The following is a 25,447-nucleotide window of genomic DNA, read 5'->3' on the forward strand; positions in this document are numbered from 1 at the left end:
ATTTATATAAATATATGAATGGTCCATACAAAAAATATGGTGGTAAGTTGTTTCAGATTAAATCAAATCAAAAGACGAGGGGGCAACAAGGTTTAATCACCGGAGGCGACAGGGCTTTTTTACTATGAGAACGGTCAATCTGTGGAATAGCCTGCCTCAGGCGCTGGTCACAGCAGGGACAGCGGATAGCTTCAATAAGGGTCTAGATGCCTTTTTACACCTAAATAACATTGATGGCTATATTATATAGAATGGTTTCTCATAAATCTCTTCCTCATCCAATCCCTTCCCTTCCTTGGTTGAACTTGATGGACACGTGTCGTTTTTCCAACTTTATAAACTATGATACATAAATAATTAATATAATTCTGTAGGTACATAGCATTCTGGGTAGGCTACATTCAGGCAGCCATAGCGTATTGGTATTTCACATAATGTATTATCACCATACAATTACAAATGACTGGAACTACCAACATCATAGGGATCTAAGACGTTGATGGTCTGGGTCATTGGAAGGTAATTAGGACCTTAGAATGTACATTATGGCTAATGTCTGAATGCGGCCTTAGTCTGGCTCCTGGATTTGACCACCTTCTATGACATATGTATGTATGTCAGGATATGAAGATGATGCCTGTAAAATGAAGTAATCTGGAAGTGTGAAGTGTAGGAAATGATTAGAAACGTGCACCCACCTCTTTGTCTGCCTTGGATACTCCTCAGCGCAAGGATGTTTTGCTCATCGGAGAGGAACTGCTTCATCTTGTGGAAGGGCTCCTTGCCTCGTACAGTTAGTTTATTCCATGGTTTGGGCCTGGCCAGTATTTCACTCACAGACCCCTGTGATAGTCCCAGTACATAATGTCCAAAGATCCGCTGCCCAATATTGTGCTTGATCAACTGCTCTTTCACCTGACGTGCAATTTCTGCAGTGTCTATTTCTTCGCCTTCCGAGACGCTCCCAGCGCTCTCTGACTGGCTTGGAGAAGGGGCCATGCCGTTTACATCCGGACTTGGCTGTTGTAATGGACTTTGGGAAGATATGGAGTTTGTGCTGAAGTGACCTGTTGAAAAAAGCATGCTTGTGCTTCCTGCTTCCTGCATTGCCTTGGAGTAGAAGGACTGCATAAGCTGTCGCTGGAGAAGTGAATTTAGTGCAAATTTTCCCGTGGAGGCCAAGGGTAAAGAAGGGCTTGCAATGGATGAGCTGAAAAAGTCTTGGTTTAAACCCGTTGGTGAGAACTGGTGTGTACCATTAGTATTGGAAGCCTGCTCCCCAGCGTTGCGGAGCAACTGAGAGGGAGGGGAGGCCGGCAAGGTTGCAGGACGCTGAGTTTCATGCTGGTCTTTCCCTTTTCTCCTGGCTGACCCTACAAGAAAGGTCAAACATAATGCATTATGGGGGGATTAAAAAGGGAAAAACCAAGATAAAAACGCAATGTTTGCCCCACAAAGTGAAAAAGTGCATTTTTTTTTTTTTAAAAAGGGGCCAATTAGGTTTTTAAATTGAATTTTCAGTAAGCCAAACTTGGTCCCCAAAAAACAAACAACATGCATTTCATGTTTGTACCTTTCTTGTACAGGTTTGTTGCAGCCTGGAGAACACCTATGACAAATGCTTGCACTTCACTTCATGATATATATATTATATTATACAAAGATTATGTCGCCATATGTAAACCTGGACACGGTCTTATCACATACAAGTCAATGTGTGGCCCCACAGCAAACATTTACAATCCAATGAAAACCAGAATTTCCAATGTCAATGACGAATTATCACAAGAAGACCAAAATGCACTGCCCGTAATGTAAAGACAGGGATCGTCTTGATCCAAAGATCTATGCCGCCCTTAATTACGCCAATTAATCAGACCAATGAGAAGCATTATCACTGTATATCAGAGAGCTCCGTTCTGATCATCCCACCTTCCCTCCTACGGCAGGGGAGAGGCGAGAACAAGCTTGTAATGTCGTCCTATAACCGCTTACATAACCGCTATTTTCTGAGGTAATTAGTCTTTTTTTTTTAGCACAATGCCACGGAGGTCCTGAAGATGTATTCTATTCTCCTGCTCGCGCTCCTTACAAGTCAGACAATACTTGCCGATTCTGTTGTTCATTAATCTTGCTGTCAGGTGTCTCTAACACAGCTTTCCCCTGCACATTCATTTTTGTCACTTATAGAAGTCAGCAAAAACAAACTTACCGCTCAGGTCGCTGTTGGAAATACGCAGCGTGGCGTTCTCGGACTGCAGCGAGCGGTTCTTCTCCAGTAACAGAACCTCCAATGGTTTTGATGCATCCTGGATGAGGCAGAATATTTTGAGAATATTATATGACTAACAATTCTAAAAAAGGTTCTCTAAGTATGTGAAAAAAATATAATACAGGCGGTTTCCTACTTAAGAACACTCAACTTACAGAAAGTCCCCTAGTTACAAACAAACCTCTGGTAATTGGTAAGTTACTGTACTTTAGTCCCAGGTCACAATAAACAGCTGTAACAGTTATCTAAACTTTAAAATACGGTCCATTAGGTAAAACAACTCCTGTTTGCCTTTTTTTCTGTTTCCTTTACCTGTAGTGAGCAATATATTTGAGATAAAATAGAGATAAAGAAAGCAGGCTAAAGCTTATCTCTTTCCATACCCGGAGAATATTTAATCTCTGAGGAGATTAGACTATACAGGGACTGTCTGTAAAGAGTTAAGTCATTAGATCATTTATCAGGTTTCCTTTGCTCTTAGCCATCAATGGATACATGACAGAAAGCTGATTTACACAAACTGCTAAAAGGGGTTGTCAAGAATTTAAAAGGTTATTTTGGGGTTTAGCAAAAACAATAAACCACTTATACTTACCTCTCACGCGGGCCTCAGTCACTTTGTTTGAGAAGAGAGGTAAGTGTAAGTGGTATATTGTTTTCCTAGAGCTCCAAGCAATATAAAATATCTTAAATCTTAGACAACCCCATTCAATACAGGAAGAAAGGAAGGGGGAAAAAAAGGACAAAAGAACATATTTCTTTAATAAAGTTAACCATTATCATCTGCTTCATTCATTAATGAGAATTTGTTAAAAGTTTAGTTACGCTGTAATATTGCTAGGTATTTCTAAGGCTTTGATACACAATACTAAGACTTATAATAGAAAACCCAGTATAGCTGAACGTAATACAGAAGATCAGTACAGTTCAGCTGTACTGGGTTCACGTTGGTAAATTGGGCCACTACATGGAAAAAAGTTTGTCTTTACACTTAACCATGTGCAACAGTCCTTACTGCTATAAATACTGGAACTCAAAGGGACGTAATTGAAATGAATCATATTTGTCATTTTATAACGAATTCAGTAAAGCTGTTACTTTCTATTATAACCAGGAACCATGATACTTGGATGAACAAAGCCCCAATACACAAGCTTCATATTTTTTTTTTTTTGGAGAAAACATGGTTACAACAAACTGTAAAAAAAATAGCAAAAACAGACAACCATTTTTCATAATCCAAGTAAAGTTACCCTAAACAAAAATATTAAATATTAAGATACCATATACTGCCCCTAATTCTACTATCAAAGTGCATGACTTGAATTCATAGATTTAAGAATCTCATTAACATTAACAACAATGGGCTGTTATTAATTATACAGTAATATTGGTGATATATTTGCAGTAACAGTAAGTACTGTAGTGATGTAAGGCACAAGTATAATAAACAACATAAATCATTTTGCTGAATAAAACCACCAACAAAAACAACACGAAAACAATGATAAGGCTATTCCCTACAAAGCTCATGAAACATGTTAGGCACCACATGGTCTTCACCATACACTGTACCTGTGCACTTGATCCTTCAGATTGGGTAAACTCCATGGATTTCAGAATGCTGCAAAAAAACAAAAAAAAAATCTAAATCAAAAGAGAAAAAAGTTACTGCTTATGCTTCCACATCTAAGAAATATGAGCCTTCCCAGTGTCAACATTGCAGGAAAACAACTCCAGGTAACTTTCCCAACTTGCTCCGCAGCGCAAAAACCTGATAATGAATGAGAGCAGCGATCTATCCCTAGATAAAATCCATCTTTCTTATGGGTCATTTAAATAATGCATATCTCATTCCCAGCAGGCCACATCACGGCATAAAATTAAATGTTAATAAGGATATAACATTTGAAGCTGTCAGAAAGTGTATACATTTGTTAGTGTAGCTTCGAGGGAGTTAGATTTGCATAACAGTCCTGGTTAAATAACACTGATAATTTTTTGCCTTCATAAATCTCTTTTAAAGGAGATACATGAAGGAATAAGACAGGGAAGTAACACATGGATTGTTAATGGTTTCCCTAAATATTGCAAGTTACTAAACACATAAATATCCAGATTATTCAACGTCTACAGTTACTGCGCATTGATTTAGAGGATATTCGTCGTCTGCACATAACATACATGAATTATCTTGTCTGGAGCCGCGCTCATCAAAAAAATCACAAGATCAATCCATTATGGAACAAAAATGTTCTTGAGACTGAGGAAAATCCACATTCTGCAGGCACCAGCAATAGTGACCTAAAAATTGATGGGGACTTGGGCCGAGGCTACATGGACCTGGCACAGCCGCAGGATCCAAAGATCACACAGCAATAGGATAAAAAAGATGAGGTTTCTGCATGCAAAGTGATGGGATCCAGATTATAGACTTCTCCAGTTTAGTCCGAAATATTAGTTTTGTGCCAGGTAACCAAAACAGACTCTAAAAGTAAAACTACCACTTAGGTAGTCACAAAGTAAACTAAATATATATACAGCTCGGGATTTTCTTCCTTATAATGGTGAATGTCTTCATCAGGCTATATATAGCTGTATTGAGGTTAAAAAATGTACTTTAAAAAATATGCTAATTTGCACTGGGCGCTCCTGTGCACGTCACAGAGGCGGCCCGGCACTCTTTAGTTTCCTAATTATGCACGCCTACTGCGTGCAATCATATTCATCCACTCCCACCCCTATGCACTTGCAAGTCCGCTTTTGCGACTGCTTGAATGGGTGAAGGACCACGCATGCACAAGATTTCCCTAGAGCTGGCTCTTGGGCATAGGGGTCACCGGCTCTGGGGGCAGGAGGGAGTGCATGAATACGATTGCACGCAGTAGGCGTGCATAATTAGGAAATGAAAGAGCGCTAATTAGCATATTTTTCAAAGTAATTTTTTACTGGAATACAGCTATATAAAGCCTAATGAAGACCTGCCCCGTTATAAGGAAGAAAAGCCTGAGCTGTATGTATATACAGGGTTGCCAGGCCCCACACTGTTCCTGTACAACATCTTCATAATAAAAGAATCTTGCACACATTGATGAGTGCCACCTTACTACTTCTTGGTTGGATTGTATATGGACTATTGTCTCCAGGCTGAGCAGTGCTGTAGGTCTGCTTTGGAGCAACCCTTAAAATCCTGCTTTTACTTGCGATGTTCCACCTGTGATGTCGCATTGTGTGTGATTTGCCTGGATGGTGCCGAAAATGCTTTTCCTTTTTTGATTGCTAGTTTACTTCAAACTACATAAACAGTTGTTTTCGTTTACTGACCCAATCAGAACGATTTGGGACACTAAACCAACTACTGGTTCCTTTGGACCTGTGTTTTGGTGTGCCAAATCTCCATACTGAAGCTCTCTCCGTGACCAACTTTAAGTGGTTGTGCATCTTAAAAGAAATAGCAAATCACAGACATATCTAACACCTTTGCTAATATGACCTATATGAGACCAAATCCACTAGCCACCTGTCAGAAACCTGAAAAATCTGATGAAAAGCAGCATTAGTACAACTTTAGATTGTTGTTTCCATTTGGACATGTGTGTCATATTTTTCTAGGACTTGTATCTCAAAAACATGGTCTTTCGCGGCCGTCTTGTGGCTGCAGCGAGGTGGCCAAGCATGTCTGTTGCATGCCTGGTCAAGCAAGTCGTACAAATAATGGCAGGCTATTTGGGAATTCCCATAAAATTTAGCAGAGATGGACACACATGCAGCTACCCCTGCTCTACTGATAGGAATACATATTATATGTGTAGTGGTTGAACTTGACCATTTCTGCAGGACCAGACATCCATCTACTCTGCAGTATACTGAAGCCTCCTGATTTTTGGAGAAGAGAAAAACTTGACAGGTTTCAGTTTCAATGCCAATCTTTTTGTTTTTAAGGAGACAACCCATTACTAGGTAAAACTGGTGGCCTTTTCGCTCTCCCCATTCACGAGCTGAGAGGAATGGATGTCTACGTATAGATATTTGGCAGATTATTATATTTTGTGCATTGCCTGCTAAAGACTTCTGCTTCTTCCATGTTGCCAGCTGTTCCGCAACACGTGCAGAAGAGGGAAGAGCTACAGCTGTAACTACTGCCAGATGATGTCCAGGCTGAATGTAGCAAATGGACCCAAAAATCCCATCCCTTATTGCCTTGAATAACATCAACACAAACTGTATATAGTATTAGAACTACCTAACAATTTTGGCTTGATGTTTGAGTCTAAGGAAGGGATCATTAACAATTGACCCCATTGGTTCTTGTACCTTATTTCCAGGGAAATAAGGTACAAGAACCAATGCATTCTGCAAACAGATCACTTTAGCAGTATGTACATAGTTGGGTATAAATTATAAACGGGATAAAACATTGGGCCTTTCTATAGCTGGCCTGTGGTAATATGATATTCATAGGTGCACACAATCCCGCACCCAGTGCTGCAGTCAGCAGCCGTCGCTGGCATTTTCAATGTAACTTTGTGTTTGCGTATTATGAGCGAAGGAACTGTTTTCCCAACACTCACAATGTAATTTCAACAAAATGATTTATGGCTGCAGGAAGCACTTGTCAAATAAAAAGAAGAAGGATTGGTGAGGAAGGCAGAACACCAGGAAAAGGCGAGGAGAAATAGATGCAGACGATAATATTACATTTTCGGACAGCATATGATACACTTGAGGCCGATGATATTCTAGTCAGCTACAAGATGACCTGAACGTATCAGTATGGAAGGGTAAGTACAATGTAGGATTTTCTTAGGTAATACATAATAACCCTATGCCAGCTCCTTATCATAGAGACACACAATGCACAATATTCTAAAGTAAGATCTAAAACATAAATTGTATCATTTGAGATACTGTATCAGGTAAAAGTGAATCAAAAACTTTTATCATCATGATAGAATTGTATCGATTGGTGATTTAATTTTTTGATATACAGCAACAAAAGCTTAAAAATAAATTTCAAACATAGGAAACTTTTCAGGATAAGTTACAGTGTATGTACATTGTACCATTTATAGCCATTATATGTCTTTTTTTTTGCAGTTTTCCCCTCTACATGCTCTCTCTAATCCAAGGGCAGACAAGGACTAGCTGCTATAATGTTTCCCATATACTACAGACACAAAAGGGATAAGTCTGCACCCCTGTCTATACCTAGATTAGCCTGAGCAACATCATTGTAAAGTATGGCAAAATGAGCATCTCATCAAAGGCGAGCATATAGTTCAGAGAAATACAATTCAGCAAACCCATATATACAAGATAAATGAAGTCACATACTTGAGCTCCTTTTTAATTTCTTCATAGTCCGCCTGTACTTTTAGTTTTTCTTCAAGTTGCTGTATGTATAAAAAGAGAATCGCAATGAAAAACAAAACAACTATGAAAAACTTAAAATAATAACACATGGTACCTACTACAAGCCTAAAGTTGGCACCACACACAACCGTGCTCAGCCTGTGAAAAACAAGTCATGTGCAGTTTGACTTTCACAGGAATCCTTGCATCATAAAGAAAGATGATTCAAGGAGTCCCTGCCTAGCAGCGAAAACAACAGCGTCAGCAAGAAGGGTCTCATTGTATCATATAAGGCTATGATGCATGGAGTTAAGTCACAATTGTGTGGTGCCGGCGTAAAGGAACCCGAAGGTTAAGTGTAATAATTGTGTTTTCATAGAAACGTTCATTATGAGTTATATCACTATTGGCGCTCAGTCAATTGACAGATAGTAGAGCGGCTAACAGTGGATGGAACAGGAAGCAGACAGCCACATCTACCGTGTATCAGCCATTCAGGTTCAATGAATCTTGGCTTCCATTTACATCAATGGGAGTCGAGCCCATGGCCACTACATAATAAATGGAGCGGTCTCAATTGTATCGGCAGTGCCAGGTGTCCCAACCCCACAGATCTCAGATTAATGATGTATCTTGTAGTTACGAAAATCATTGGCACAAGCTTGAAACCCACTTTAAGAAAACATTACTTGTGTAGAAAGTAATGAAGTGGGCAACAATTACGAGCTTTTGTATTCTTTTTACATGTCAAGTAAGAATATCAACACTTTGGATTGACATTTTAATTGTAGATTTCCTGTAAAATCTTAAATAATTTCAGTCATTCCTTTTTCAAGGAGGGTTTCTCTCCTTTTTGGCATCTAATAATTTCTACATACCGTGTTTCTCCCGAGACTACATTATGCAATATATCATCTCACCTGCGGAGGTGCTGTAGAATAACTGAACACTCACTACCAGCTTACCGCATTTACAGCTAATAGCAGACCATAGTCCATCAGCAATCAGCCTAATCTGTCTATATATACAAGCAGCAGTTGTAACCAGACCACCCCCTATGTATGGGAAGAAAAAAGGCCTCCCCACCTCGAAAAAGGGAAATGCATTAAGCTGGTGGTCTGGCGGCACAATAGATTATTATACTTATTGTACAATGATGCAGTCTTTGTGTAACTGAATAAAGTATCTTCTAGGACGTTATCACATGGTGCACTTGACGTGGATGTCCCTAGTATAACCCCAACCAAATCCGAGCTCAGATGTCTCCTAACCAGATTCCACAAAAATACTTCAAAACATAAGTGCGGCTCCTAGGACGGGAAACTGAAGCAGATACAATGTATTGCTCGCCATAAATCCGTGAACAAATGTCAAGTCAATATTTCAGACAAGAGCCTTCAATGGCGTTGTGAAAACTTCTTCAAAATGTTGCATCCTGACTATTGACTGTGCAGCTCCAGTCCTCCCCTGCCAGCGCAGAGGATGATTGATAATTATACAATGCGGTGTTGCTGCAAGACACATTGCATATTATAGCAAACAAATGTCACAATGAATTCCCTACTTAAATTGTTAATGTGATTTTAATGGCGCTATGGAAGGCCTACATCTGGGATCCATTCACATGCCAAGACGTATGGAGCTGAACGAACTGTTATTCAGATCCCACAGACTGACACCGGGTGGAGGAAAACAGTTGTTAGAAATATAGGACATTAACCTCCTCTCTATAGAGGGCATATGGAACGTTTCATCTACAAACATCTACTGAAAGGCAAGTTCCGCATATTAAGGGAGGGGGGAAGGGGATCTGCAACCTCTGACAGGATGAAAAATGAATTGTAAAGCCCTTGTAGAGCTTCATACACACATTTCTGCTTATTTAGGATATATGAATTTGCAAAATAGCATGGTGTTTTAAGCATCAATGGACCTTACATTGCCAATTGCTACTATAGGTCTACTACTGGATTCACTTATATTGCTACTAGACTACAATAAGAGCCATAAGTGTAACATGAAGAGGAGTAGTTTTCTAGAATACATTCAATTTGCTTCAACACAATTCAGGCTCACTCAGACAACTGTGGTCAGTCCATAAATCGTGCGATGGCCGGATTTAAATGTTGCATAGGATGCAAGGAGTCCCTGCTTCCCCACTGAACAATGTTGAATTGCATTCACCATCACAGCAGGAGAGCAGGGACTCCTTGTATTATACATCATTATGAGTCCTGTCCTTTGAAATATATTTTAGGGATTCACAAACTGACCTCAGCCATGTGATTAAAGGAAATCTACCATTAAAGTCAAGCATGATAAACCAGAGACAATTACTCATAGATCCAGGCACCATAACTGGGCTAATCTTCTTCTATGTGTTATTCATGTGCCACTTCTTTCTAAAATCAACTTTTAAAATGATCTAATATATATAGTACATAAAATGTGATGCAGAACCTGCCCTTTTATATTGACATAATGCTGCCCTGGCATTTGCGCTCCAGCTTGCATGTCATGGCAGCAATTTATTTTCACGCGCAGAACATAAGACAAATTTTTGGTGACCTCATTCATCACAGGATGTGGATGTAGGCAAAGTCACTTCTACTTCACAGAGATCTCCTCTGCAGGTCTCTAAAACACACAGGCCATTATAGACGACTCATTGAGCACAATATCCGGATGTCAGGAATTATCTGGGATGTATGTAAAGATGCACAATGTCCTGCAATTATCTATTTTGGATTATAATAAAGATTAATAGTAGTTCCTCAATCCTCAGCATGTCTCACATGGAGAAGATAGATTGAGAAGCGATTTCACGCGGACATTGTGCTTTCCCTGCAGCAGACTGGAGTCAGAGCAGTTATTTAAGGTTCTCCAGAACCAGAAGCCACATAAAATTGATAGATAACCCTTATAGGATCCCCCTATCTTTCTAGTCCTGCCAGTGTTGAAAATGAGGTAGTACTGCTGCAAAGTAATCTGCCATAAAGCAGATGTTTTTGACTAGGATTAAGCCATTTTTTAAGATACCGGTAAATATTTCTCATGCATTAAATATTAAATGTGTTTTACATAAATTTATTTTAAAAAAATAGGTAATTTTCTGATAAATATATTCATGCGTATTTAGTGTACGTTAGTTTCAAAGAAAATAAGCGAGTGACGTGATCATATTTGAAACATACACATTGGAGGGAAGGTATTACCGGTGTCATAGGACACGACTGTGGTGTTTCTGACTAGCTGTCGGCTTATACACTGCCATAGATTCATGTGGCCCACAGATGTAATATATTTGGCGCACAGCGATACTATACGAGCACCAAAAAACTAAAATGACTCTTTTTATTGCAGGGAGATAATAAATGAAGATTGCGCATTGTCGTCTTGAGTGTCAGAATTGGGTCGATAAGCCATATTACATTCCCCCCATTGACACCTCAATAGCATTGAGTTTGAGCTTGACAATTATAATCTTCACTTTCCAGTACCAGTTCTAGTACTGGGGATCCCAAAAGGGAAGGTATAAAATAAAACCCTTTTGTTACAGACCAGTCCAGTGATAGATTGCAAGCTCTTACGAGCCGGAAGCTGACAGGACTCCCTAATGTTTCATACTCGTTTGTTGATACTTTTTAATTATTATTTTATTTGTTATGTATACGTGGCGCATGATTTGTAAAGCGCTGGGGTATAAGATGGCGCTATATATAGGAAGATTTACTTCCAATGTCACGTACTTTGAGAGTGCTGTTCTTGGTGTTTAGCTGCTGTTCAAGCTGAGATATTTGAGAGGCTGAGTTTTCACGGAGCTTTGTGAGACTGGCCTGTAACCTCTGTACATCTTCCACAAGTTGGGCTATCTCGCGCTCCTTTGCGGTAAGTTCAACTTCCATATTGGAGCGAGAAGATTCCTCCGTCGTCTGATCCTGTTGAAGAACAAAAAGACAAGAGAATTTCCGAATTACAACAATGTAAAGAGGCATATATTGAAGAGTGAAGTGGACTTATGCTTAAAGGGGTTTTCCCATCTGGGCATTCACATTGAATTTCATTCATTTTCAATAGGTAAACATTTCTTCAATTGGATGTTATTTAAAAAAAATGTTCCTGTGTGAAGATAATTTCTCATAAATGTAGTCATGTTGTGCCTTAGAAACGAGATAGCTTCCTCGGATACGACCAACTCACATTTAGGCAGCAGTGGCCAGCCATGGGCTATCGAGTCCTCTCTGACCTCCTGGCTTTACCAGAGGACGGCTGTGCGACACGTAGTAACTCCCGGACATTTTATATACAAAAACCTTCTGTTTCTTTGGGCAATCCCTCAAGCAAAGGTGGCCGTATCCAAGGATACAGACTTGTTTCTAAGGGATCGTAAGACTACATTTATGAGAAATTATCTGAGGCTGTAAATTTTTTTTAATAGCATCTAATTGAAGAAATGTTTATACATGGCAGATTAATTAAATTAAATGTGAATGCCCAAATGAGAATACCCCTTTAAGACTAGAAGATCCTACAGATAACTTACAGAAAGAGCTGTTCTATAAAACACCTTTGGATAACTGAATGGCATATATTGTACTTACCGTATTTTTCGGCCTATAAGGCGTACCGGACTATAAGGCGCATTAGTCCGATGCGCCTTATATATGTAATAATTCCATATATAAGGCGCATCGGACTATAAGGTGCGGGGTCCGGGGGCGTGGCGGAGGTACGGGGGCGGAGCGGAGACCCGGCAGGACGCGACGGGACGCGACGCGGAGAAGAGACGCGGCGACGCGGGGAAGGTGAGTGGGGAAGGTGAGGGGGAGGTGGAGGAGGGCAGCGGACCATACTTACATAGGTCCCCGCTACCGGAGACAGCAGATCTCCAGCGGGAACTGCAGACCACGCGGCAGAAGTTGTTCGTGCCGCGTGGTCTGCAGTTCCCGCTGGAGATCTGCTGTCTCCGGTAGCGGGGACCTATGTAAGTATGGTCCGCTGCCCAGCGCCATACATAGGGCGCACCGGACTATAAGGCGCACTTTGGATTTCCACGGAAATCCAAGGTTTTTAAGTGCGCCTTATAGTCCGGAAAATACGGTATATGACTTCCAGCAAAGATTAGAGTCAGTCTCTAAGCTTGGGTTCCTTAGGCTCGCCAGCTAAAAATAAACTGTGGACCCAAACTTAACCATCCTCCGTGAAAAAGACCATAGTAGTATCCAAATTAAGTTGTCTTCTGCTCTATCTATGGGGTCTGGTAAGAGGCTAGAGACTGGGGCCCACTGGAGGACACATCTTGGTCCTCCGGTGGCCCAGTCCGACACTGGTTTAAACTGATGACTATATTACTACCCTGTAATTGTGTATGTAGATTCACCTCACAATCTGTAAAGCATTGCAGAATATAATGGCGCTATATAAATAAAGATTATTATTAATTTCCATCATCTGAAGCAAGTCACATTGCCTGGCAAACACTGACCAATCTACTAGTAGTCCATGCTGCACTATGCGTTATGTTAAATGTGATGTAATCTGCTCCTTCTCTAACGCTAACAGAGCATTACTGCTGTATTAAAGGGGTTGTCTGGCGGTTGAAAAACACGACTGCTTTCTTCCAAACACAGCGGCACAGGTGACCATAATTTATGTTGGTATTGGAGCTCTGCTGTATAAAATTAAATGGCGCTTAGGTGCAGTACCACACACTACCCATAGTCAGGAGTGGAGCTGTTTTTTGAAAGAAAGCAGATCTGTGTATGAAAACCTCAGACAACCCCTTTAAAGTCATTTGCTGGACAAGCAAACCTGTTACGACGTCATCAAATCATTGTGGAGTTTAGGAGTAACCGTAACCATAAAGAGTGTATTTTACCGTATCAGGCGGCTTCTGCGTCTGCGAGGCATGATGGAGAGATTTGTTAGCTGACGAAAGCTGCTCCTTTAAGGCCTCTGCTTCTCTCTGTGCCACCTCTGCTCTCTGATGGGAGGGGAAAGAAAAAGGTGAAGAGAGAAATACATTCATTTTAACAACTGACAATTAATCTGAGAACATTCATCAATTCATGCCCGACTGACTATAATTGATTTTCCTAAACACTCAACCTAATAAATGTTAGGGGGGGGGATGGAGGAAAAAAAACTGGAAAGTGATGGATTTTTATTTTAAACAGTACAAGGAAGAAATAATTGAGCGATTATGACAGTAATTTAATGCTAGAAGCAAGGAATCCCCTGCTGCTGTTAATGCTGCAGCCCACTGAATTTATCAGGCTGAATAAATATGAGGAGAAATGGAATCTTTTTTATTCAATTTATTTCTATACTCACGCCGAGAATGATTTCATTTCAGAATTACTTGTGGGAATGACTCATAGAGGGAGGCACGGTGGGAACCTTTTAATCTGGTGGGGGTGGGATGCTATTCAGCCAATAGAAAGGTGGGGCTGGAAATAAAGGGGTTAAATAAAGTGGCAGAACGAGAGACTGGGGGTAAAGAAGCAGCACTCGCTGAGACAAGGAGGCGAGCAGCATCGTGTGTGATGCAGGAGAGGAATGCCATTATTTTACACCAGGTGATTGCATACTGTGCTGGGCTGTAATATGAAGATATTCAAGTGGCAAGTCACTGTATTACATCTAATTTACATTATAATACTAATATACCACAACAATAAAGCTGGATGTACAAGTAAGTTGTCAGCAGAACGCTCTTTTGGCCACCAGCTATTCTATGACTCCCCAGTACACAGGCATGCCCAGCGTGACCAGGTGTGCATGTCATTTCAATGGGCAATAGGCAGGAACCCGAACTGAATGCATGTATGAATGATAGTAATATATCAGGTTATATTCTTTTACAGGTGGGTTTTCCATGCAGTGTCTCCGAAGCCATGCTGACATTGGGTGTGAAGAAACACTATTTTTTAAGTGCAAGCTGCCCCCCAATTTGTTGCAGGTGTGGTGTTGCCTGAAGCAAAGGGCTCAACTTGCCTCATGGATGGTGCACTCCTGGCAATAGGTTGCTGTTATGCACCTCCAGTGGATGTATCTTTCTGACTATTAGGCTACCACCACACAAACGCATAATGGTCATTTGCCACAAACAGCGGATCCATGGTCTGCATTTAAAGGCCACGTCATTACCGCCTGAGGTTCAGATTGCACTTCGGACAGTCAGCGCAAACATGGGGCCATGGAAACCATAGCTGCGTGCATGGATCAATTAAAATGAATTTGTCTGTTTGCTTTCTGTGGAATAAAAGAATAAGGACTCTTACAGGGGCATTGTAAAAGACTGTGGCAGGGCACTGTGGAAGACTCCATGAGAGGGCACTGTGGGAGACACCACGGCAAGGCACTGTGGCAGACACTATGGTGGGCTCTGCTGGGCATTGTGAGAAGGATTACTGGATTTGACTGACGATATTACTGGAATATTACCCATTGGAGTGCTGTAAAAATAACTTTTCCTTCTCTTTTATGCCTCTGATTATGGTTGTGTTTTTGCATCCTAAAGTCTGTAAATACATTCTATCCCTTTATGTGTATGCCAAGATCCACCATTGTTGAAGCGAGGACCACCACCTTACGGTACATATGAGAACGTTGGCCAGCTCACCTCTTAAATTAGCGAATAAATTGTCCCAATGATCTTTTGCTAGATTCCACTATGAGAAACACACATATTCGGATATTTTAAGGTATTGGAATGATTTTCATGGCTCTTGACGCACATAGAATTACTAGGCCAATACTAAACACTCCGGCAGTGATAACTGCAATGACTGCTGGAACAGATCACCCGTCAGAACGCATTGTTTTCACAACACAATCATCTATGGCCTACATTTCTACAGTATATATGCCACTGACTACTATCTGCCCAATTTTTTAGGCTTTTGTATAATACGTCTTGTACAATAGAACACAAAAGTAAAGAATCACAGTGAAGTAATGTTATTCTGAGCAATGAGCAGCTTCCTCCTACCATTTGGATATGACACTGCGACTACTATTATGTTGACCCCGGGAAAAAACTAAAAAATATGAGTCGTCTTCTGAAACAAAAGTATGTGTTCACGGAGTACGTCACCGGCCTAATACATAAAATCCATTCAAAGAAAGCCCAGATCCTAGCGCTTTACAGCATGATCTTACACTCCCAGAAGATGTGCTTAATCAAAACGTCATGTACAGCTCTCGCCTGCCAAAAGACCTTGGTTAGGACTACAAATCCTTCTTGGCCAAAAGTAAATGTGTGCATGCCAAAGCAGAGGCAAATAACTCCAGTCTAGAGCCTAGTCCAGGACCCATTTCTCAGCATGTTATTATGGCGCGCATTAGAAGGCTTTTAACACCGCCATCATCTTATAATGAAATTTCAATGCTTCTTTATTTCTTCAAGGAATTATTACTCAATGTACAACATCCTTTCTCTTAAGTGTGACAACATCATGTAGCGGGGATTTGGTGTTTTCTTTTTACATTTCTTTTATTTTATTTCATTTGGACGCTGCCCAAAAGAAACAAAAACCATGACATGAAACAGGTGGCCCCGATCCAGCGCCTCACCTGCGCCTGGAACAGGCATTTACAAGTGCTGTCTGCAACACGCTAGATTTAGACACATCGGGGAAGATTTATCAAAAGATAAGACCCATTAGACTAGATGGTTTTTTTCTGCAGCAGATTTATCATCGTGTTTGACGCTGGATGATTATTCTGAAGTAGCGGAAGACTGTCTCAACGTTCTCTGCAGTTTTTAAAAGCATACATTTTTGTAGGTTTACCATGTGTTTGCCTGGTTTGAATGTGTTTTTTTTTCATTTCTGGAAGTGTAAGCAGCTGTGAAACTAATTAAAACCAGCCAAACACATGGTAATGCTATAAAAACGCATGCGTTATCAGTGCGTTTAAAAATGGCCCAAGAACAGTCCAAAAATGCCCCGTGCAGCACCCTAATTTACAACAATATTCTATGAAAAACAGTTTTGGAAATATGCCCCAATTGGTCTACTTTCACTTAAAATGAAATTACCTGATTGGCTCTTTCGAGGTCTGTCATGATCATTTCAATCTCATCGGCCCTAGAGAAGGAGGGAAAACACAACTGTGAGTAAAGATGGTACATTAACATGTTTTTTTTAGCTAAAATACATTAAAGAGTAACCAATATAATTTTTACATAGATGAAGAGAAAAGCTCAAGAAGACCGTATGTAAAACAAATAATTATCTTCTTGTTGTTTAGTAGGTGATAGCATAGTATAGTAAATACCAACAATATCTGATCAGCATACCCATAGGAGTCCATCATACATTGATTTTAAAGCACAGATGAGATAGAAAATATTAAGTCAGCGAATCTTTCTTTGTTCTGCAAGCACAAGAATTTAGAATTTGTCCTGGTGCTATCTATTGATTCAACGGATAACACACGGACAAATGTTTTTATATGGGTTCATACCTCTGTATGAGATGACTTCCAGGACCGCATAGGTCCTATGCTTGTCCGTGAGCGGCTCCGGCAGTCTTTTCTAACGTCATCAGTGTGTGAGCGTTATTCACATACCGATGACTCAAGGGCCCCAAACAAAGGACTACGGGTCTGTCTTTTGCTTCACTGCACACAATCGGGTTTAGGTAAGGTAATTCCTTAAAATTTGTAGCATCCATAAGAGGCATATGCTATGTGGATTTGCCACTGTCTACCTCCAACAGATCCCACTGTTTAGGCACAAAGTGGAGACCAATGTCTATAGGATCTCGGTTTCTAGGCATCCAATCTCATTCCAAAAACACAGAGATTACATGTAATCAATGCGCGACACAATCTAAGGCCGCGCTATTTTTGTGGTTGGGCACTGGCCTCTCATTTCGATAGATCTCTCTGTATAAAGGGTAATTGCAGCTGTTTACATTCCAGGCCTCTTGTTTAAGAAGTGCGGCTCCGCTCAAAACAGCTCCTAATTATAGATCCGCACTGTAAATATGAATTCATCTTAATCTCTATGTGTATAAATATTTCTATTCATGTTTCTCCTTTAAACCAGAACTTGTATTGGTATTTCAAATGATTTTCCTACTAATAAACATTTTAGCAAAATGTAATTCTTTCTAATGCTGCCCAACAGTTGTGCCCTATTTTGGTCAGTTCGGAGGATATTCTAATAGAAGAGAACAGTTTATCCTTTGTAAATCCATTGCTAACAGAGATCACGGACACAGAGTTTGTACAAGCAGCCGGATTAAACCCTTACATTAAAAGTTTTCTTTATGTTTTCAGTTTTTTGGGTCGAGTGAAAAGTAAACCAACCTAAAAATATAATAAAGGTAACTATATTATATATATTGTGCCTGAAAGTTCCAGGTCTGGACGAGCACACGTTGGCGTGCTGGAGAGGAGGACAAGCTTCTCTATAGGAAACAGCGCTGCCTGGTTGTACATACGGGGAAAGAGAGCAGGCTCTAGATTTTCCCTGTGTACGGTACACAATATCTTTTCTAGCTTTATAATTGACATCTACCACCAGGATGAAGGATAGTAAACAAAGCACACTGACATGGTGGTGTGCGCCCCCTCTGGCAGGATCCACTCTTCTTTTAGCTTCCTAAGCCTGTGTTTTTACAAAAAAAAAAATGTTTTTTAAAACTATGCTAATGAACCTGATGGGCTCCAGCCTCCATTGACATCTATTGAGCCTGGAGACCTTCAGGCTCATTTGCATAAATTGGAAAGCCCATTTTTTTGGGAAAAACAAGGGTTTAAAAAGTTAAAAGAAGAGCAGATCCTGCCAGTGGGGCCACACATGAGTATGTTAGTGTGCTTGGTTTACAATCCTTCATCCTGGTGTTGGATGTCCTTTAACAGAAACATGAGGGAGGGGAACCTTTTGTACCTTTGTTATCCTATAGGTATTTAGATCTAGATCAAAAACCGTGATGAACGACAGACCATATTTTTTAGGGTGGTTTCACTTCGGCGCTTTCGGTGAAATAGAACTGAAGTGTGAAAAAGCCCAATGAAAAGAATGGGCCAGTAAGGCATCAGTGAAAAATCACTAAAGCCAGGAAAAGAAAACCAATCTGTATGTGTCCATAAGCCCAAATGGGTTCAGTGAAAAATCACTGATGAGAAAAAAAACTTCAATGTGAAACCACCCTTATAGATAACATGCTGTCATCTATGTGTGTTCACTTAGACAAATTATCATCACAACCACTTGTTATCATTTACATTTGCCTGATAACTTTCTCTTTAGATTGGCCCATATAGATTGGCTTAAAGAATTATCAATGACACATAGTATCATATTCTATTTACAGCGCTGGGAAATCTTATCTTTAGGTGATAAGGTAGCATTATCAGCCTCATGTCTATCTGACCTGGGTTATTTATGATAAGGCTGTAAAGATGGCTGCATTAAAAGGTTCATTATTGCTCAGCTGATCCTGAATGTTTACATGAGAAGGAGGCCATCTAATGCCAGACATCCAAGACAGCAGAACAATATGATGGAAGGGTTATAGAAGTGTGTCCACAAATTTGTTGACAAGTTTGAGTCCAACAAAAAAAGAAGATATGCAGTGCATTAGGGTCACTTTCCCATGATCATATTGTGGCCAAAACCAAGAATAGAACCTACATACAGAAAAGCTATAAGGAAACATTTAGTATAACTCTGGTATCCTAAATTCACTCCTTGATTTAGCTGAAAAGTGTAACCAAAATACTGCCAAGTGAACCTGGCCCGAGGCTCCATGCACACGACCAATGTTTTTGTCTGAAGAAAAAATTGCATTAAAAACTTGATACTTTATTCCATCATATTAAAAAAATGCACCGGATTATAAAGCGCACCATCAATAAATGCTTGCTAAAACGTCTAGGTTCATATATAAGGCGCACCTGATTATAAGGATGAATGACCAGCAGGTGGCAAACCTGTGCACAGTTCAAGGCAGCTGTTGTCTGTAAGTACGATTCATATATAAGCTACACCTTTGATTTCTTAGAAAATCAAAGGATTTTTTGTGTGCCTTATAGTCAGAAAAAAATATGGTACATCTCATAAAAAGGGGAAAATACCAAAGCTTTTCCAGCTACTACAATGGTCAAGAACTAGGATTGTAATTGGTCAAAAAGTAAAGGTATTTTCACCCTTTTTATGAGATGTATATATCTTTTTTTATATGATGGAATAAATTATCACATTATTTATGCATTCTGTCTACAACTAGAGATACTGTTTAATCTTCTGACGTCAATGTAATCAGTAACCGCAGTTGATGCATCTTCCTCTGCTCCTATCCTTGCATCAACCAAACGGAGGTGGCAATTTCTACATGGCTGCACTGAGCTGTCCACACATAATTCTTCTATTTTGATTTCTGTTTGCTATCCGTTTATTCAATGGATACCAAATGGACAAATTCATTTCTTTGGGTTCACTCACACTGCCATAGCTTCCACAGCTGCCTGTGCCACAAAACTCAGACCAGGTCCTATTCCTGCCATGTCAACCACAGGCCTTTTGTTTGTGGTAGGATATTACACATTTTTCATGTGCAGGTAGTTGAAGACTGAGTCCTAAAATGGTGCAATTGCCGTGGATTCCGCACCACAATTTTTTTTTAAACTTATATTTTATTAAATAAAATGTTTTAATAAAAACTGTAACAAAAAAGACCACAAATAGTTTAATTTGCTTGTAGTCAAGCAAGGTACGTCACACCGGACCTTAGTTTATCGTAGCAAAAAGCAAATAAAGTCCTCGGGGGAGATAAATCAGAAGTGTCCGAGGTAAAACTGTTCCAGTTGCCCATGGAAACCAATCAGAGCTCAGCTTTAACTTAGCTGTGGGGAAATTAAAGTTGTACTCTGATTGGTTGTGATGGACAACTAGAACAGTTCTATTCTCAAACACTCCTGATAAATCTCCCCTCTACACTCTGTAGTCAATCATGAGAGAGTGCCAAGGAAATAAGTCAATGGCCAAATGAATAGAGCAAAGTACACATGGTCATAGTGTTAGTCATGACAACGATCATACGAAAACATGGTCGGAGCATAGTTAATTATATTCTATGTCGCCCGAATATTCTGCCATTTGTAATACTTTAATGTCCAGACTTCAGCCAAATATATACATAATCCAAACCATATAGCATAATGAGCAATGATGGCAATCTGAAGAGATCTGTCTCTTGTAACCCTTTAATAGGAAGCATCTTTACTTACTGACCATAAATTATATCCTCCATGAGACTTCAGATCATAAAACCACACAACACATCAGTAACCAGGAGGGAACTGCTGAGAAAACAGAAATTCCATTCCACACAATCTACACATGTAAGAATTTACTCCACAATTGGCCTCTAGTGGCCCAACATGGTGTCCAAATAACTTACGTGGGGGGGAAAAAAGGGGGGCAAACAGAATCAGAATCAGACAATATGTGAAATGCAGGTCACAGCTCGGCATGTGACCCACTGAGCAATCAAAGCCATCGCCTGAATCTGTCACTCAGGGTTCAATCGTTTCAGAGCAGGACAAATTGAACAGCTGTGGCTCGGAGAATTAAGTGTACTGCGTGATTCATTCAGGATCTATGAGGGAAGGCATGTGAGAATGTCCTGTGCTCACTAATGCATTATAGGCTCTCCTGCCATAGATTAGGCTAATGCCTCCGCCATTATGTAACCAAATATTATTGACAGAGATTGTCAAACCTTAAAAATATCCCTCCGGAGTGGTTAACACCAATATTGGGAATCTGTATAGTAATCACTAAAGACCTAATATAATGTCATTTCCTATGTAATCACCCATGTCCGGGTGACCAGGGGCTAAATGGTCAAGTGACCATTCTTATAAAAAAGGAAAAAAAAAAAATGGGAAAAACAGTACTTTATCAGCATTATTTTATTTGCATTATTTTGACTGCAAATGAAAAAATTTCTAAAAAGGATTGTTATCAGGAAATGCAACTATTATTAGAGAAAAAAAAAACTCTAACAATATCTAATCCAGATAGAACATATGATATCCACAAGTAATTTTGAAATACATAAGCAAACTACTCCTTGCTACTTTATGTCCTAGTAGAATAAAAGGTAATGGCTTATTCCGACGGCCATGTGCTTGCCCAAACCGAAACCTGGGCGAGAACAGGGGAGAGAGGAGGAGTGGTAAGCGCTCCTCACTCCTCCATCGGCACATGAGCAGTTGCCCAACTCGACCGCAGTTTCGGTGACACACCATGTGCTTACTGCACCTATGACTGGGAGCCGTAGAAGTCTATAGGGGTCATGATCTGGTTGCAAATCATGCGACCAGATTACAGCCCCCATAACGGCTTCCTGAATGTACCCTAATTGCCCCAACATGGGAACCAGGTTCTTCTAAAAACTAGCTCATGAAACAAAGCTTAAGTAGACAGAGTTAAAGGGATTGTTTACTATTAGTAAAATATATGCTATTGTTTGCATAATGAAATAAAGTACAATTTTCCAATATACGTTCTGTATTAATTTATCATGGGTTTTCTAGATCTTTGCTTGCCGAGATTCAACAGGACGTTTCATTGTTGACTTCCTGGGGTGGACACAGCTCTGATTACACAGTCATATAATGCGCCGGGCACTTTGACCAAGGACTGATTTTTATCCGAAGAAAGTAAAAAAATGAAGCTTTTTATAGAATGAATAGCAAGCAGCGATCTAGATAACAGCGTGGAATTGATACAGAAAATATAATGAAAAATTGTTAAACTTTTCAATGCAGAAACAATAGAATTTATTTGCTGAAACTGGACAACCCCTTTAATCCTACTCTGTACTGCATAGTAACATAAAAATTCAACTAATGGTGTTCCTGTCCTCTTTACTATCGACACTGATCAAATTATTACACCCTCATGCAATGGGGTATGTATGGAAATCTACATTTTCCATTGCACACCATTCATGTAATTGAAATGATTCTATTGGATCTGCTCTGATGTCGTCTGGAATGGTTTAAGGCAAAATAAAACCCAGAAAAGTTACATTTCCTAGAATATTTATATGTTTAAAGTACTGACGCAAATATAACCACATCTTTGGGAAATGATGTATGGAAAGATTTGCTCCATTCTAGAAGACGTAAAATTTACTTTAGGTTTTTTGAAATGTGGGAAGGGGGGTGGGTGGTCATATTAAGTAACTTATCAATATACATCTATAAAATGCTTTGCGCCACTTTTTGATATGTAAATAAAGTACCCATGTAGAATCTACCTTCCAGGACCTTGTGATACTTGTATCGTAAATACAATCTTAAGGTCCTGGAAGGTAAAGATGGACAGTTACATTACATGACCCTCCATCTTCAGCCATTTTATGGACAAGAATGGTTGATGAGGTAAACAGAATTTCTGAACCAGGGGCTTGTCATGAAAGCGGTGCAGAAAATTCAATTGATGCATATTGGTAAGTTACCGAACATCCTCCCCCACACACACTACAAATGCATTTTAAAAAAAACAAAAAGTAAATAGGCAAATTCCTTTAAGGCCTTATTACACAGGACATTTATCAGGAACTAGGTCATTTTCAATAAATAACCAACATAATAGGCTAGCTGTTATATTTTATGGAGCACATTCCCTCAATGTCGAGATGTGCCAGGGGAACCGTCAACCAAATGGCCATTCCAAATTTGGGCAACAAATTCTATGTTAGATGTAATTTGTAATTTCCATTTCTACTTTACAAATCATATTATATATATCTGGATTCGGAACCACGGTGCTATATAAAAGATATGGTTGGCCATGTCTGCTTTTGATCACTTATGCTGAATTGTCGCCATTAAGTCCAGCAATCAGCTTATTGTAACCAGACTTGTTTAATCCGTCTTCCTGAAGAAGAGACATGTCTATGCAGTGATGACTAAAATGGTCTTCAGGACACTTTGTCTATTGCTTTCAAGTAACTGTCTGCTCGTCTGGAGTAAATATTTGCCTACTGCGGCTAAATTGTTTGTTAATGTTAAATGCTGGAATTACATATTGTTTATCGCCATAGCAACAACATGAAAAGAATCATTGCCTCCATTTTAATTCCAATGAATCTTGATGTTTAATTAAATTAAGTACAATGGAGAAGAAAATCGGAGCTGGAATGCTCTAAAGGAAAAGAAAAAAAAAACTAGTTCAGCGGTTCAACAGAATAAAGAACTTGTAAGCGTTAGGACTAAAGGAATATTAATTAAAATATAGATAAAAACAAGCTTTGCTTTATCCAGAGGGATCACCGAGACAATAATCTCCCTACATCATCATTCTTTACTAGTGGGGAATACGCCTAATACTTGCTTTATTATACTTTCCCAGTTTGTAAAGGGGTTTCCTGGCACATTGGATGGATCATCAATATTTGATCGATGAGGATCTTATACCCAGCTGACCAGAAAGACTACAGTATTTGGACAAGGGCTACAGCCTCTTCACTGCTCACCAAGACCTGAGGCCATGTGACGATAAACACAATGGATCACAGACCTAGGAAACGGAAGCAGCACTCAAAGGAGTGACACTGATATGACATTGAGGACCCATCGTAAGGATAGGACATAAGTTTTATAAATCCTGTAAAAAGACACTATATATTTTTGGAATATCCTTATGCGAGGCCGCTTGGGTTTCATCTGTAGGGTTACAACTTAAGGAGCCACTAGGAGATTATTGTATCCACACAAGAGAATTTGATGGCAACAGAAGTCTTGTCAACTAAATGATGGGGCTGAGGCACCTCTAATGATTATATGCCACAAACATTGGCAGGTCCTCGCGCATATGAGGTCCACGTCCTGTCTGTTGATTCAATAGACATCATTTAATTATGGGCTAAAGCAGAAGTCTCTGGTCCAACTCCCAAAACTCAGAAGTAATAGAGACACAAAAACAAACAGCAGAGGGCGACTCCCTGGGTAATAACGTCAGAGGAGAACCAAACCCAAAACCCCTTCGCAGGGGGTGCTGATCTGGTTACCAATTGGTATGTGGCATTAAACCCACTAAGGGGCACCTCACTAAAAACAATCCAAAAGGCAATTACCCAGCTCTCCGTAGGTTCACTTGCAACTCTCAAGGCTCCAAAATGAAAAAAAAGTCACAGTGGTAAAGAAAAAAAAACGTGGGCACTCATGGGGCTAACAACCAAAAGTTGTGGAGTGTCTACATCCAAAATAAACTGACTGAACTCTTTGTTAATGTATAAACGTGCCAAAAATGTTTTAATCATGAATAAAATACAGGAAAAACAGAGGATTTTTTTTAGTTTGTTCATCCTTTATTATATTCATGATTAAATAAATGTTATCATGTGTATACATTATTATTATTTTATTTGTGATTAAATAATGAAAGATACGGGAACCCATAACCATAGGGGGAAAAAACCACAGAACCAAAAACAATTATAGTACATCTCAGTGTGATTGACATATTCTAAGTAATAGACTTCTTTTTCTTCGTCTCACATGGATCTGGCCTTAAAGGAACTTCTGTGCATCCCCCCCCGCCTCAAGTTCACACATATGAAGGCAATTGCTAAATTAAACTTTCACGGTAGATAAAGGGCAGACATTACCGTTATATCTGCTTTATCCAATGCCACTTCTTAGTTGCAGTGACATGCTGTCAGTTCTCTTTTCACCTCATTTTAGGAATAAGTTACCTGTCAAAAACTATGAATACGTTGCTACAGGCAATTCAGACATTTACCTCAGTACATCTAGCACAAGTCAGACGCGCTGGAAGAGCTTAATATG

At 39.7% G+C, this 25,447-nt stretch overlaps 1 protein-coding gene across 3 annotated transcripts in view; it reads right to left on the minus strand.

Moving 5' to 3' along the window:
* Positions 1-25,447, minus strand: part of CUX1 (cut like homeobox 1) — a 272,705-nt gene that overhangs the window by 96,442 nt on the left and 150,816 nt on the right. For 2 of the 3 annotated variants that reach the window (XM_072138167.1, XM_072138166.1), the window contains exons 9-15: positions 16,668-16,716; positions 13,503-13,607; positions 11,374-11,562; positions 7,607-7,665; positions 3,848-3,896; positions 2,213-2,309; positions 699-1,373 (exon numbers count right to left, since the gene is read on the minus strand). In XM_072138167.1, the coding sequence (XP_071994268.1) occupies positions 699-1,373; positions 2,213-2,309; positions 3,848-3,896; positions 7,607-7,665; positions 11,374-11,562; positions 13,503-13,607; positions 16,668-16,716 (1,223 nt within the window). The remainder of the gene's footprint in view (positions 1-698; positions 1,374-2,212; positions 2,310-3,847; positions 3,897-7,606; positions 7,666-11,373; positions 11,563-13,502; positions 13,608-16,667; positions 16,717-25,447) is intronic. The other variant, XM_072138168.1, reaches the window with a different exon arrangement.

The sequence above is a fragment of the Engystomops pustulosus genome, chromosome 2, assembly GCF_040894005.1.
Source record: "Engystomops pustulosus chromosome 2, aEngPut4.maternal, whole genome shotgun sequence".
In the NCBI taxonomy this organism is placed as follows: domain Eukaryota; kingdom Metazoa; phylum Chordata; class Amphibia; order Anura; family Leptodactylidae; genus Engystomops; species Engystomops pustulosus.